Source organism: Manis pentadactyla, chromosome 2 (assembly GCF_030020395.1).
Source record: "Manis pentadactyla isolate mManPen7 chromosome 2, mManPen7.hap1, whole genome shotgun sequence".
Lineage (NCBI taxonomy): Eukaryota > Metazoa > Chordata > Mammalia > Pholidota > Manidae > Manis > Manis pentadactyla.
This window is the reverse complement of record NC_080020.1, coordinates 5,913,210-5,928,368: the sequence shown is the minus strand read 5'-3', so window position 1 is coordinate 5,928,368 and position 15,159 is coordinate 5,913,210. Positions and strand designations below refer to the sequence as shown.

Below are 15,159 nucleotides of genomic sequence, written 5' to 3'. Positions count from 1 at the left end.
CTGTCGTGCGCACTAAAGCCAGTAAAAGGCAATACTTAGACTTACTTAGCACGTCCTCTACCCACAGGAAACCCCAATTTAGAATCTGATTTTAAGAAGCATGATTTAACTTTAAAAATATCATTTCATTTTCTGATTAATACAGATTTTCAGCTTTATCTTTTTTTCCTATTTAAAAAGCAAAGTCTCATATCATTAGTGCTGTCTTTATTTTTATTTAAAAAATTTTTTTATTAAGGTATTATTGATACACACTCTTATGAAGGCTTCACATGAAAAACAATGTGGTTACTACATTTACCCATATTATCAAGTTCCCACCCACACCCCAATGCAGTCACTGTCCATCAGTGTAGTAAGATGCCACAGATTCACTGTTTGCCTTCTCTGTGCTACACTGTTCTCCCCGTGACCCCCCACACCATGTGTACTAAACATAATACTCAGCAATCCCCATCTCCCTCCCCACCCACCCTCCCCCACTCCTCCCCTTTGGTAACCACTAGTCCCTTCTTGGAGTCTGTGAGTCTGCTGTCATTTTGTTCCTTCAGTTTTGCTTCGTTGTTATACTCCACAAATGAGGAAAATAATTTGGCACTTGTCTTTCTCCACCTGGATTATTTCACTGAGCATAATGTCCTCCAGCTCCATCCATGTTGTTGCAAATGGTAGGATTTGTTTCTTTCTTATGGCTGAATAATATTCCATTGTGTATATGTACCACATCTTCTTTATCCTTTCATCTACTGATGGACACTTAGGTTGCTTCCATATCTTGGTTACTGTAAATAGTGCTGCAATAAACATAGGGGTGCATATATCTTTTTGAGTCTGAGAAGTTGTATTCTTTGGGTAAATTCCAAGGAGTGGGATTCCCAGGTCAAATGGTTTTTCTAATTTTAGTTTTTTGAGGAACCTCCATATTGCTTTCCACAATGGTTGAACTAATTTACATTCCCACCAGCAGTGTAGGAGGGTTCCCCTTTCTCCACATCCTCACCAGCATTTGTTGTTGTTAGTCTTTTCGATGTTGGCCATCCTTGCTGGTGTGAGGTGATATCTCATTGTGGTTTTAATTTGCATTTCCCTGATGATTAGTGATGTGGAGCATCTTTTCATGTGTCTGTAGGCCATCTGAATTTCTTCTTTGGAGAATTGTCTCTTCATATCCTCTGCCCATTTTTTAATTGGGTTATTTGCTTTTTGGGTGTTGAGGCATGTGAGTTCTTTATTTATTTTGGATGTTAACCCCTTGTCGGATATGTCATTTACAAATATATTCTCCCATACTGTAGGATGCCTTTTTGTTCTGTTGATGGTGTGTCTGCTGTACAGAAATTTTTTAGTTTGATGTAGTCCCATGAGTTCATTTTTGCTTTTGTTTCCCTTGCTTTAGGAGATGTGTTCAGGAAGAAGTTGTTCATGCTTATATTCAGGAGATTTTTGCCTATGTTGTCTTCTAAGAGTTTTTTGGTTTCATGACTTAACATTCAGGTATTTGATCCATTTCGAGTTTACTTTTGTGTATGGGGTTAAACAATAACCCAGTTTCATTCTCTTGCATGTAGCTGTCCAGTTTTGCCAACACCGGTTGTTGGAGAGGCTGTCATTTCCCCATTGTATGTCCACAGCTCCTTTACAATATATTTATTGACCATATGTGGTTGGGTTTATATCAGGGCTCTCTATTCTGTTCCACTGGTCTGTGGCTCTGTTCTTGTGCCAGTACCAAATTGTCTTGATTACGGTGGCTTTGTAGTAGAGCTTGAAGTTGGGGAGCATAATCCCCCCAGCTTTATTCTTCCTTCTCAGGATTGCTTTGGCTATTCGGGGTCTTTTGTGGTTCCATATGAATTTTAGAACAATTTTCTCTAGTTTGTTGAAGAATGCTGTTGGTATTTTGTTAGGAATTGCATTGAATCTGTAGATTGCTTTAGGCAGGATGGCCATTTTGACAGTATTAATTCTTCCTATCCATGAGCATGGGATGTGTTTCCATTTATTAGTATCTTTAATTTCTCTCTGAGTGTCTTGTAGTTTTCAGGGTATAGGTCTTTCACTTCCTTGGTTAGGTTTATTCCTAGGTATTTTATTCTTTTTGATGCAAGTGTGAATGGAATTGTTTTACTGATTTCTCTTTCTGCTAGTTCATCGATAGTGTATAGGAATGCAAAGGATTTCTGTGTATTAATTTCGTATCCTACAACTTTGCTGAATTCAGATATTAGATCTAGTAGTTTTGGAGTAGATTCTTTAGGGTTTTTTATGTACAATATCATGTCATCTGCAAACAGGGACAGTTTGACTTATTCCTTGCCAATCTGGGTGCCTTTTATTTCTTTGTGTTGTCTGATTGCCTTGGCTAGGACCTCCAGTACTATGTTGAATAGAAGTGGGGAGAGTGGGCATCCTTGTCTTGTTCCTGATCTTAAAGGAAAAGCTTTCAGCTTCTCACTGTTAAGTATAATGTTGACTGTGGATTTGCCATATATGGCCTTTATTATGTTGAGGTACTTGCCCTCTACACCCATTTTGTTGAGAGTTTTTATCATGAATGGATGTTGAATTTTATTAAATGCTTTTTCAGCATCTATGGAGATGATCATGTAGTTTTGTCCTTCTTTTTGTTGATGTGGTGGACGATGTTGATGGATTTTCAAATGTTGTACCATCCTTGCATCCCTGGAATAAATCCTACTTGATCATGATGGATGATCTTTTTGAAGAATTTTTAAATTCAGTTTGCTAATATTTTGTTAGTATTTTTGCATCTATGTTCATCAGGGATATTGGTCTGTAGTTTTCTTTTTATGTGGGGTCTTTGCCTGGTTTTGGTATTAGAGTGATGCTGGCCTCACAGAATGAGTTTGGAAGTGTTCCCTCTTCTTCTACTCTTTGGAAAACTTAAAGGAGGATGGGTATTAGGTCTTCACTAAATGTTTGGTAAAATTCAGCGGCGAAGCCATATGGTCCAGATGTTTGTTCTTAGGTAGTTTTTTGATTACCAATTCAATTTTGTTGCCGGTAATTGGTCTGTTCAGATTTTCTGTTTCTTTCTGGGTCAGCCTTGGAAGGTTGTATTTTTCTAGAAAGTTGTCCATTTCTTCTAGGTTATCCAGTTAGCATATAATTTTTCATAGTATTCTCTAATAATTCTTTGTATTTCTGTGGTGTCTGTAGTGATTTTTTCCTTTCTCATTTCTGATTCTGCTTATGTGTGTAGATTCTCTTTTTTTCTTGATAAGTCTGGCTAGGGGTTTATCTATTTTGTTTATTTTCTCAAAGAACCAGCTCTTGCTTTCATTGATTCTATTGTTTTAGTCTTCTCGATTTTATTTATTTATGCTCTAATCTTTACTGTCCCTCCTTCTACTGACTTTTGGCCTCATTTGTTCTTCTTTTTCTAGTTCATTAGTGATGTCTTACATTAAAAAAAAAACTGTGCAAATGTCTTCCGCTTGCTTAATGTCGACCAGAGATGTGTGAGAATCATTAATGTTTGTCATCTGAAGTGACCTCAAAAATCCAGATTTCTTGCTGAACAGTTCAAGAGTTAGAGAAGACTATAGGTAAAAGAAATTGGCATTACAAAAAGTAGAATGTTCTCTTCAGGAACTCACCATTTATGAAAAATAGCTTAACCTGTCAGCTAGAAATCTAGGCTTCCATTTTTGCCCTTCTTGCTTGTTAGTTTCGCTGAAAGAATTGCGTTGCGTTACTTCTTGCAGGACTGGCGCGGGGCCAGCTAATGCCTGCTCTGCTCCTCCTAGGTGGACACCACTCTGTCTCAGTTTACGGACCAGAATGTTTACCTGTGGGATGTGCACCACAGTAAGAGGTTTATTAGGGTGGATGGGGTCGTGACCAAGAGGAGGAAGTCCTACTGCACTGACTTTGCGGCCATCGGACCCCAGATTTCCTTACTCCAGGAGATGCATGTTTCCCATTTTCACTTCTCCTTGGACTGGGCTCTGATCCTGCCGCTAGGTAACCAGTCCCAGGTGAACCTCACGGTCCTGCGCTACTACCGCTGCGTGGTCAGTGAGCTCCTGCGTGCCAACATCACGCCCGTGGTGGCCCTGTGGCGACCCGCTGCCCTGCACCAGGAGCTGCCGCGGCCCCTGGCCAAGCACGGCGCCTGGGAGAATCCCCACACCGCCCTGGCCTTCGCGGAGTATGCCGGACTGTGCTTTAAAGGTCTCGGCCGCCAGGTCAAGTTTTGGGTCACAATAGGCGAGCCGTCCACTTGGAACATGACCTACAGCGCAGGGCACAATCTTCTGAAGGCCCATGCGTTAGCCTGGCGCCTGTACGATGAGAAGTTCAGGCGCGCTCAGAAGGGTAAGATATCCATAGCCTTGCAGGCCGACTGGATAGAGCCGGCCTGCCCTTTCTCCCAAAAGGACAAAGAAGTGGCAGAAAGGGTTTTGGAATTTGACATTGGCTGGCTGGCTGAGCCCATTTTTGGCTCCGGAGATTATCCACAGGTGATGAGGGAGTGGCTGAACCAAAGAAATTTCCTTCTACCGTATTTCACTGAAGATGAAAAAAAGCTAATCCGGGGTTCCTTTGATTTTTTGGCCCTGAGCCATTACACCACCATCCTTGTAGATTGGGAAAAAGAAGACCCAGTCAAGTATAACGACTACCTACAAGTGCAGGAAATGACCGACAGCACCTGGCTCAACTCTCCCAGCCAGGTGGCAGTAGTTCCCTGGGGCTTGCGGAGGGTGCTGAGCTGGCTGAAGCTGAAATACGGAGACCTGCCCGTGTACGTGCTGTCCAACGGCGTCGATGACGACCCACAGGCAGCCCACGACAAGCTGAGGGTGTATTACACGCAGAATTATGTCAACGAGGCTCTGAAAGGTAAGGAGCCCCCGAAACAGCTGGGCCTGGAATGCTCTGTCACCCGAGGGTGTGACGCCTGATAGAAAGTCTCAAGTAGCCACACTCACTGGCATCCTCAGCGCCATGTGCTAGCCATGCCTCGCCATCGAAAAGCTGGTATTTCCCCAGGGATAAAGGAGGTCAGCTAAAAGGGGGAGACGGAAACTCCGCAGCAGCTACTTGGGGCTTAGATAAGCATGGACGGTCTTGTCCTGCGTCTCAGATGGCTTCCTAGCAGCCTCGCCTGCTTCATGGACATGGAGATTGTTTTTTTGTACAATTTTTTAATTAAGATATTACTGATATACACTCTTATGAAGCTTTCACATGAAAAACAATGTGGTTACTACTCCCCTCCCATATTATTGAGTCCTCTCATACCCCACTGCAGTCACTGCCCATCAGTGTAGTAAGATGCCACAGAGTCACTACTTGTCTTCTCTGTGCTACGCTGTCTCCTCCGTGATCCCCGCCATACTACATGTACTAATCATAATACCCTCAATCCCCTTCTCCTTCCCTCCCCCAAGCCCTCCACCCCTCCCCTGTGGTAATCGCCAGTCCCTTCTTGGAGTCTGTAAGTCTGCTGCTGTTTTGTTCCTTCAGTTTTGCTTTGTTCTTATACTCCACAAATGAGCGAAATCATTTGGTACTTGTCTTTCTCTGCCTGACTTATTTCACTGAGCATAATACCCTCTAGCTCCATCCATGTGGTTGCAAATGGTAGGATTTGTTTGTTTCTTATGGCTGAATAGTATTCTGTTGTGTGTATGAGCCACATCTTCTTTACACATTCCTCTACTGATGGACACTTAGGTTGCTACGGACATGGAGATTTAACCCAAGTACATCACGTGGGTTTAGCTATGAAAAACCTACTATGGTAAATGTAGTTCACTATTTGTCTTGGTATTTGCCTATTTGCGTATTCACCTAAAAGAAGCCTTTCCTGATGAAATCTAATTGAGTCCGAAGTTTAATGAAATGGTATTGAAATTTTCCCTGGTGCACCAAGATTGTAGAAAAGTAAAATATTATGTGCAAAATATTTTAATAACTCTTCTCCCGTCCTTTTGTTTTTCTAGCCTATATATTGGATGGTATCAATCTTCGTGGATACTTTGCTTATTCATTTAATGATCGCACGGCCCCGAAGTTCGGCTTCTTCCGTTACGCCGCAAATCAGTTTGAGCCCAAACCCTCCGTGAAGCATTACAGGAAAATCATTGACGACAATGGCTTCTCAGGTCCTGAAACGCTGCGCAGATTTTGTCCGGAGGGGTTCACCCTGTGCGCCCACTGCAGCTTTTTTCACACCCGGAAGTCTCTACTGGCTTTCCTAGCTTTTCTACCTTTCGCTTTTGTTATTTCTCTTTCTCTTATTTTTTACTACTATAGGAAAGGCAGGGGGTGGCGCGCGGCCGCCGCCCCAGCCCGTGTGCCCTCGGCGCCCGCGGGGGAGCCCGACGCGTGGAGGCCGCCAGGGGGCGCCGGCCGGGCCGCCGCGCGGGGCCCGCAGCGCCAGGGGAGGGGGCGCGGGCAGGCCGGCGACCTGCTGCCCGGGGGGCGCCGCGGCGCTGGGAGCCGGTCCCGGCTCGGGGGCAGCCGGCGTCCCGGCGGAGCCAGGGGCTCTGTCCCCGACGGGGCCGGGGCGCGGCTGCCCCAAGGGGGGCCCTCCGGGCGGCCCGAGCAGCCGGCCCGGGGAGGCGGGGACCCCGGGGCACGCGCGCCTCCCCCTGCCGTGCCCGCGCCGCCCGTTCCCGGGGCGCGGCTCCCCAGCCGGGAGGTCGCGACTCTGCAGAACTTGGCCCCAAGAGTCCCCAGCGCTCCAAACCTGGTATTGCAATCAGTCTAAAGAAAGTGCCTTATTTTCCTCCATGGTCATTTATTCAAGTACCAGAACCAGAAGTCGGTCCAAAGAACCAGGTTTCCTCTGTTCCAAACTGAAGCTGTCAAGTCCAATCATCACACTTGCCGACTGTATACACAAAGGAAAAGAAAACGCCGCTGGGGACTGCCCTTGCCATTGGCCGCTGGGACACCTCTGGGGTCTGCAGAGCCCTGTGTGATGCAGCAGGAAATGCAAAGCACACGTTCTCTTTGCGTTAAGAGAGTTCACTGCGTTTATGTACAACATCCTCAGCTTTTTAAAAGAGATAAAGTTTATTTTGCTCATTGTAGATATTTAAGGGAGCTTGATGCATTGAATTATAATATATAACTTTAAAGGATATTTGCTGAATAAAAGAGTTAATATATCTGGGAAGAGCCACTGTGGTAAAAAATAGGAACTAAGATAATACGACAGATGTTATGTAATGACCTACAAATAAATCTAAGACAGGATTAATGTAATCAATATAAAACATGATATGATACAAAAATTAAATTTTAGTTATAGCAATGTAGGGTGACAATACCGTGATAGTGCACTTAGCCCTGAAGGAACATGAGTTCACAGTGAAGTATGACAAAGCATCTCTTGGAAGTTCATTGAAAGTAAATGTGAGTGTCATTCATTGTCCTGTGGGCTCAGGGCAGCCCATATGTTACCCTGTGCTTTGCTAATGGGAGGCAATTATAGGCTTGCACGGGTAACTCGTGTTCCCAGAACATCCTTCTGGTGCCATGTCAAATAATTTGTATGAGCCTAAAAGACATAGTTCATGGTCAATGGTTTGTTTTGTGCTCATTTTATATCTCCTATTTTAAAAATTGAGAAGAGAAAAACATGGATATTTCTTCCACTTAAGCCTTTTGAAATTATCATCACACCATTGCAAAACTTACCTGAAGTAAAGATCTGACAGTTCCCTGGGTTAGTTCAGCTCAGTTGTAAACTGGCTCTGATCATCTGCAGGTAAAGTCCTACTGCCTTATAATCTTTCGAACATACATGCAGCAAACAGGCTACAGGCAAGAGTCACCTGCCACAGTCATTTGCTCTTTAAATAAAATGCAAAGCTCCGTGATTCTGAGTGGGCATTTATTCCCATGCCCACTGGCTATTTCTAGGCTCTGCAGTTAATTCTTTGACTGAATATTTTATTTAACCTCAGAATGATGTAACATCAATTGTAAGTCTCTTCTAGAATTCATTACACCTATTTCATTATGCCAATTTTTAAAAAGAGTCAAAAGGCTAGTATTAGCTCTTCTGCTAACTTGGGTATAGTGTACCTCTTGGTTCTTGGTGCCCCTATTCACAGAAGACTCTAAGGTCCCTTGTAATGTGTGACATCAGTTTGAAGCTAAATTCACATGCATCTGTGCCTGTCTCATGCCAGCACACACAGGCCTGTGCAAACATACCTTCAGGTGCTTGGAAAATGTTCTCACTCAAAGGAACTGCTTTGACGAGGCCTAACTATGACTCTACAGCAGGAGTTGGCAACTTCTTTCTGTAAATGGCCAGAATAGTAAATATTTTAGCTTGAAGGGCCGTAAGGTCTCTGTCAAAACCACTCAGTTCTGCCATACAAGCTTGAAAGCAGCCGTGGACAGTACACAGATGAATAAGCTAGGCTGTGTCCCACTAAGACTTTCAGGGCCTACAAATAACGCACACTTTTGGTTTGCTGTATCCCTTAGAGGCAAAGGTTATATGGGATAGATATGGCTAAATAGAGTGGTTAAAAGCACTGGTTAGAAACAGACTGCCACTTACGTGCTGTTTGACAGTTGGGAGATTACATAACTTTTTTTGTGTTTTAATTTGTTCAGCCATCAATAAGCACAATAATAGAATCTACCTCACAGAGTTATTGTAAAAATTAAATAAGCATTTAATAAACATTTTAAAGCATGAAAAAAAGGCGAAGTAGTTGTAAATAAGGCTGCACATTTTCCTTTTCATTTATTTTGAAATAATTATGCACACACATCAGCTGTTAACCATTTGCACTTCTCAGTGTCATGAAACTAGATTTCATCTATCTGACTGCTTTGTGGCCTATGGAGGAGGTTTTGAAATAAGTATAGGTGACTGTAAAATATTGAATAATGTGAATAGTGCCTGGACTTGTTCTTTTTGGGACATGACCAGGAAACTGACAGGGGCCATTATTTCTGCAACACATTCTGTAACAAAGGCATAAGAAATGGAGCCCACTTTGTAATACTTTTAACAGAAATTGAATGACAAGGTTAGGAATATTTTTTATCTGTACCCATTCCTAAATGCAATGTTTATATTGAAGTAATAATTGCAAATATTAGAAAAAGAAATTAAGTCCCAAGTAACCATCTCTCAGTTGCCATGATACGCCTAACGGTCTCTGTTGAGCCAAGTTTCTCTTGAAAAAGAAGATGGCAGAATATAGGTGAGATGACAGAGGGCCCTAGGCTGGAACGTTCCTTTTAAAAGCCAAGTTTCCATCAAATGCTGATATTGATTTACATATCTGGCCAATGATCTACTTAGCAGAAAAAATTTTAGAACTTTGTTTTATGTGACTCTCGAGGTGCCCATTAAACCCTGGGTCTCTTAAGGCTTTGTGTCACTGGGGCCTTTCATGGGCCGGCACAGAGAGGACTTTAACTAAATGTTTGCAGGAAAATAAACATGAGCCAGGTACTGTTGGGCTCTTCAAGAAGCGTAAACCGATGGCGAAATGCATTCCACTGCAGTGACTCTTGGGGGGAAGGGGAGGAAAAGCTACTTATGAGCAACATTATGATTTGTTTAGAAACCCTTTTATTTTAGAACACATCTCAGAATGAATGATGTGACTTTCCCTGAGAAAATATGAGCAAAATAGTAACTCACCCCATGAACAGGGACTCCACTTTCTGGTCTTTAGAATGTACCACACTTTCTTTGAATTCAGTTTTAAAAATTCTTAATAGGGTCAGAAATATTTGGTCTGGTGACACTGGAAGATTTCTTTCTGTGATTGTTGAGGCCCATTTTATATTTTTGCTGCTACTTCTGTGGAACTAACTTTGAACAAGATTTGCTTTGAAATTTTACACTGAAGCATGCTACTGATTTCTAGGGAGGGCTAATTAGGTCTTAAGCTTTAATGTCGCTTAAATAAATCTTGCTGATTTTCAGACAGAGCAGTCTTTCTATTATACTGGAGTTGGAGATGGTCCCAATGTTTGTTTTATAGATAAGCTAATATTATATCAGGCAAGATAAACCACTGTCATGTCAGGCATAACTAATCTTGCTGACACAGGGTTATAGTGTATAATAAAATACTGTACTGTATTGGGTATCATCTTTAGAGGTGGTATTTTTTTTTCCCCATGAAAGATAAGCTTTGGATGGTATTCTTTTAAAAATTGGACTTATTAAAATTGGAAACTAGAGAATAATAGCTTATTTTATGTATATGTTTTTTTTCTGATTATGAGTAATTTATGTTCATTGTAAAAAAAATAAAAACTCATAAACCATATATAAAAAAAAATTAGCTGTGATCTCAATTACCTTGAGGTAGCCACTATTAACATAGCCTATGCATTTTATTTTACAGTCAGATCATATGGTACATAGTTGTGTATCTTCATACATTTTTATTGTGTGCATAGCCTTTGTCATTAGTCTTCAAAAGCATGATTTTAATGTTACAGAAAATACTGGAAAACCTGGACTGGATCACTGGCGGAAGAACCAAGCGGCACTCGGAGGCCTTGGAGTGTTGAGGTTTCTATTTTACACCAGCAGGCTCAGAGGGGAGTCATCTCCCAAGGTCTGACACAGCAAGGGGAGCAATTTATATTATTTTGATATGTAGCATTTCGGCATGTGCAGAGCAACAGAGGAGCCTGGAGGAGGGGAGGGGGGAGCCGGGAGGGCTTTGCCAACTGGAGGGAAAAAGTGTTTTGCTGACCTCGATGGCTGTGTTGAATATATCCCTTGATCATTCGCCCCTCTGATGCCCCTTTAAACACTTCGTTTTAGGGGGCATCATCTTTTTGGTTTATGATAGGATTATAATGGCTTGTATTTATACTTTTAATTGCTTTGAACTAGGATTTTTTCCTTGTGACTTTTTCGTTAAAGTCCTGAGTACTTTGTGAAGAACACAAATGATTATGTTTTTATGCATTTGGCTGTATGGGCCTTGAGTGTACAGGTTGAAACAAGTCCTTCAGACTCTTGATAAGTCTGTGCTTAACAAAAAATACCTAGTTTTTCTCAGTCCTAATTTATTTTTATGCAGCTGAGCATTACACTCAGGCTGGCTCATTTGAGTGTGAGAGGACCAGTGCTAAGGGTGGAGGGCCAGGGCGAACAGCTCCCTTGCGTGATGACCATGCACTTTATAACTTTTGTACAGTCAGACATTATAATGGAGGTGCTTTGGAAATGCAGGCTGAGACTTGAGTTCAGCTGGGAGAGACAGGTAAGCACAGCAAAACAGCTTAACGATTACTTAATCAACAATAGAAAGGGAACTTTTTGAGGAATAGTTTAGTCAGAGGGCGCAGCAGCAGAGAGTTTAATGCCCAGGATGAGAGATTGACTCCCGCGAGGGCCAGGATCCACGGCGCGCAGGTGTAGTCAGAGCATAATAGTCAGATGCGGAGGCGGAGAGGATCTGGAGGTCTGGCTGGGCCTCCCACTGATGTGCTTCTTTGTCTGGAGTATGGGCCCTTCTCACTCTGGAATGATGGACCCACGGAGTGATGCCTGTAACTTTGAGGGCAGTACGAGTAGTTAGAACAACAATGTGGGGGCCAGTCCTCTGAGATTTGAGGGGGTCTCTTTCAATTTCTGACCCAGACTGAGTCCCCAGCCTGGAAGGAACGTACTGGGGTCAGGGCTCTTTCTGTGGTCTATTGCTGCAGCTTATTTAAGGTGGCTCTTAAGGCTTGGAGCTGTTCTCTTTCTCCCTTATTTCCTATCTGGTGTAGGTTCCCTGGGAGGCTTCCTAGACACGGGGGAGGGTGTCCATACACTAATGCACAACTGAGTCCCAGGTGTGCAGTGAGCGTGCAGGAGAGCCAGGGGCAGTAGGTCTGGCCACGGGAGGCCAGTTTCTTGGCAAAATTAAGCTAGGGTTCCTTTGAGGGTGCCATTCATTCGCTCTACTTTCCTTGAACTTTGTGGCCTGTAGGCAGTGTGGGTTTTCCAGGTAATGTTGAGAGATTTAGTTAAAATCTGTATTGCATCTGCTACAAAGGCAGGTTCATTGTTACTGTGAATTGTAGACGGTAGGCCAATCTTGGGCACAATTTTTCTCTGGAGGACTTTGGCTATCTCCTGGCTTTGTTTTGTCCTGGTTGGGAAGGCTTTGACCCCCCCAGAGTATGTACGTGCTATTTCTAGAAGGTATTTGAGTCCTCTGCTTGGCTGGACATCTGTGAAGTCTGTCTCAAGGTTTTCAAAAGGGGCAACTCCTGTTCTTTGGACACCTGGTGGGGGTTGTGGTGCAGATTGAGCATTATTTCTGGCCCGAGTCATGCACTGCTCACTTATTGCTCGGCTTAATAATGCTGGCAACTGGCCAATGTAGGATTGCTTTTTGACGAGGGCGTCTAGTGCAGTTTTTCTTAGGTGGGTGAGCTGATGGTATTTGCTGACTAGATGCCTCTGGTTGCAGTTGGGAGAAAGATGTGTCTGTCAGGCAGCAATCATTTTCTTTTAATTTTTTAAATTTAGGGTGGCTCCTTCAGCCATGGCCCAGTCCTTCTCTGTTTCAATGAACATGGGTAGAGGGGCCTCCACTGGGGGCATTTGGGCTGTGCTGACGGAAGGAGCTTCATCTGTTTTTTATTGGCCACTGTTTTAGCTGCCTTATCTGCAGGTGGTTCTGCTGTGTTATAGGGTTGTTTCCTTTTGGTGTTCTTTACAAGGCAGAATTGCTACTTTTTGGGAGCCAAATAGCCTTGAGAGGTTTTAGTATTGTGCCAGCCGAGAATTGGAGAGGAATCGGTGTCCCTGTGTGTTTAAGAGGGACACAACGGTATGGGGGACTTTGACATTTATTTTTTGTCCCAGGGTAAGTTTATCTGCTTTTTAAATGAATAGAACTGTGGCTGCCAGTGTCCTGAGGCAGGGTGGCCATCCTGACCCAATCGGGTTTAGTTTTCTTTTGACAGGTTTGCAACCGGCCACTGCCAGAGCCTAACAGTTTATGTGAGAACTTCGAGGGCTACTTTCTTTTCATGTATGAAGAGATTGAAGGCTTCTTTTTGTATCTGGCAGGCCTAGGGCTGGTGCCTGTTCTGAAGAAGCCTTTATTTCCAGGAAGATGGCTCTGGCCTCTTCTGTCCAGACAGGGGGCTCTCCGTCTTGGCCCTCCCAGGAGGCTGTGGAGGGGTTTTGCTATTGCTGAGAATCTGGGAATCCAGATTTTGCAGAACCCAGCGGCCCCCAGGAACTTTTGTATGCTTTTCTTCATCTGGGGCTGGGGTAAGGAGCTAATGACCTTTTTCTTCTCCGGCCCTAGTGCCCTTTCTCTCTCAGTGAGGAGGATGCTCAAGTACCGGACTTGCTGCTGGCAGATTTGTGCCTTTTTTTTATGAGGCTCAGTATCCTGAGTCTGACAGGAGTTGCAGGAGGGCCCTTGTGCCTTTTGCACAATTTTCCTGGGTGTCACTGGCAAGGAGGAGGTCATCTATGTACTGCAGGAGGGCACAGCACATGGCTCCACTTGGAAAGCTGGTGAGGTCTGTGGCCAATGCCTCTCCAAAGAGAGTGGTGAGTTCTTGAACCCTTGGGGAAGCCATGTCCATGTTACTTGTATCTGCCGCCCTGTATCCGGTTCAGTCCATTCAAAGGCAAACAAAAGCTGGCTTTGAGGGGCCAGCCAGAGGCAGAAAAGGCGTCTTTTAAGTCTAGGCAAGTGAACCATTTGGCAGACCCCGGGATCTGGCTGAGGAGGGTATACAGATGTGGGACCACCGGGTATAAAGAAAGGTCACTCTGTTAATGGCTCGCAGGTCTAGAACAGGCCGGTGCCCTCCTCCTGGCCTCCTGACTGGCAGAAGCAGGGTGTTCCAGGGCGACTGACACTCGGTTAGCATGCCTGCCTCTCTGAGTCTGGTCACGTGTTCCTGGATGCCTGCCCTCGCCTCTTGTGATGGGGGCACTGCCACTGTCTGTGTGGCTGGGCCCCTGGAGCCAGTTCTACAATGACAGGGGCTCGGGTATGGGCCAGTCCAGGTGGGTTGTCTTCAGCCCATACTGAGGGGAAGCAGCCCTGCATTCAGGTGGCTGCTTGAGGGGGTCTGGGCACAGAACAGCCTCCAGTCCTCTTCCCTGGGGGTGGTTATTGCCAGCACGAGGGACCCCGGCTCTTCTCGGCCCGGGTGTAGGTAGAGGCTGGTGCGTCCAGTTGGTTCAAAAGTTATTTGGGCTCCGAGCTTTGAGAGTATGTCTTGGCCGAGGAGGGGACCGGGGCACTCGGGCAGGGAGAGAAATTCATGTCGGACCTTGGGGCCTCCAAGCTCACACTGGCGGGCTTGGCAGAGTGTTGCTGGACTGCTATGTCCCGGTGGCTCCGAGAATAGCTGAAGTCTTTTTACTGAAGGGGGCTACAGGGAGGTTGACCACAGAGTGTTCTGCCCCTGTGTCAACCATAAAAGTCATCTGTTGTCCCCCCACTTTCATTCTGACCGTGGGCTCATGGGGACCGAGCGTGAGAGAGCCCGGTCCCTGTCAGTCTGACACTGTCCCTGCCAGGCCAGTGAGCCTTTCTCCGTGAGGCTCCTCCCGGCAGCGACCGGGCTTCGGGGCTTTTCCTCGGTTGGAGCATTCATTCTTCCAATGCCCCTTCTCCTCATAGTGAGCACCCTGGTCCCTGGCTGGGGGCGTCCCAGGCTTCCCCCTTTTGGCAGCCGGCTTTTCTCTGCCTTTGGTCATCTCTTTCTTTTAGGGCAGCTGCCAGGAGGCTGTCCTTTTCATTCATTTTTCTTTCAGCCTCTCTGTTGGCCCGAACTTCCCTGTTTAGATATACTTTGTTGGCAATTTTAATCAGTTGAGTGATATTTATCCCGGCAAAGCCTTCCAGTTTTTGGAGCCTTCCTCTGATGTCTGGGGCGGCTTGAGCTACGACTGAGGTGCTGACCATGTGTGGGCTCCCTGGGGACTCAGGATTGAGGGGGGTTAGATGCGATAAGCTTCACACAGTCCATCATAGTCCCCGGGAGACTCTCCTAGTTGCTGAGTGACTGAAGATACTTTGGTCATGTTCATAGGCTTTTTGGACCTGGCTTTGGTGCCCTGGAGGAGGGCGTCCAGATACCGGCAGATCTGGTGCTGTTCCTCGGGTGGTGAAGCCTCACTCGGGGCCCTCCTTGGGGACAGTGATT

General features: G+C 45.0%; 1 protein-coding gene across 1 annotated transcript in view; it reads left to right on the top strand.

Annotated features, from left to right (window-relative positions):
- Nucleotides 1–15,159, top strand: part of KL (klotho) — a 72,522-nt gene that overhangs the window by 36,447 nt on the left and 20,916 nt on the right. Inside the window, exons 4-5 of the mRNA XM_036904758.2 lie at nucleotides 3,771–4,869; nucleotides 5,976–6,727. Of these exons, the coding sequence (XP_036760653.2) occupies nucleotides 3,771–4,869; nucleotides 5,976–6,727 (1,851 nt within the window). The remainder of the gene's footprint in view (nucleotides 1–3,770; nucleotides 4,870–5,975; nucleotides 6,728–15,159) is intronic.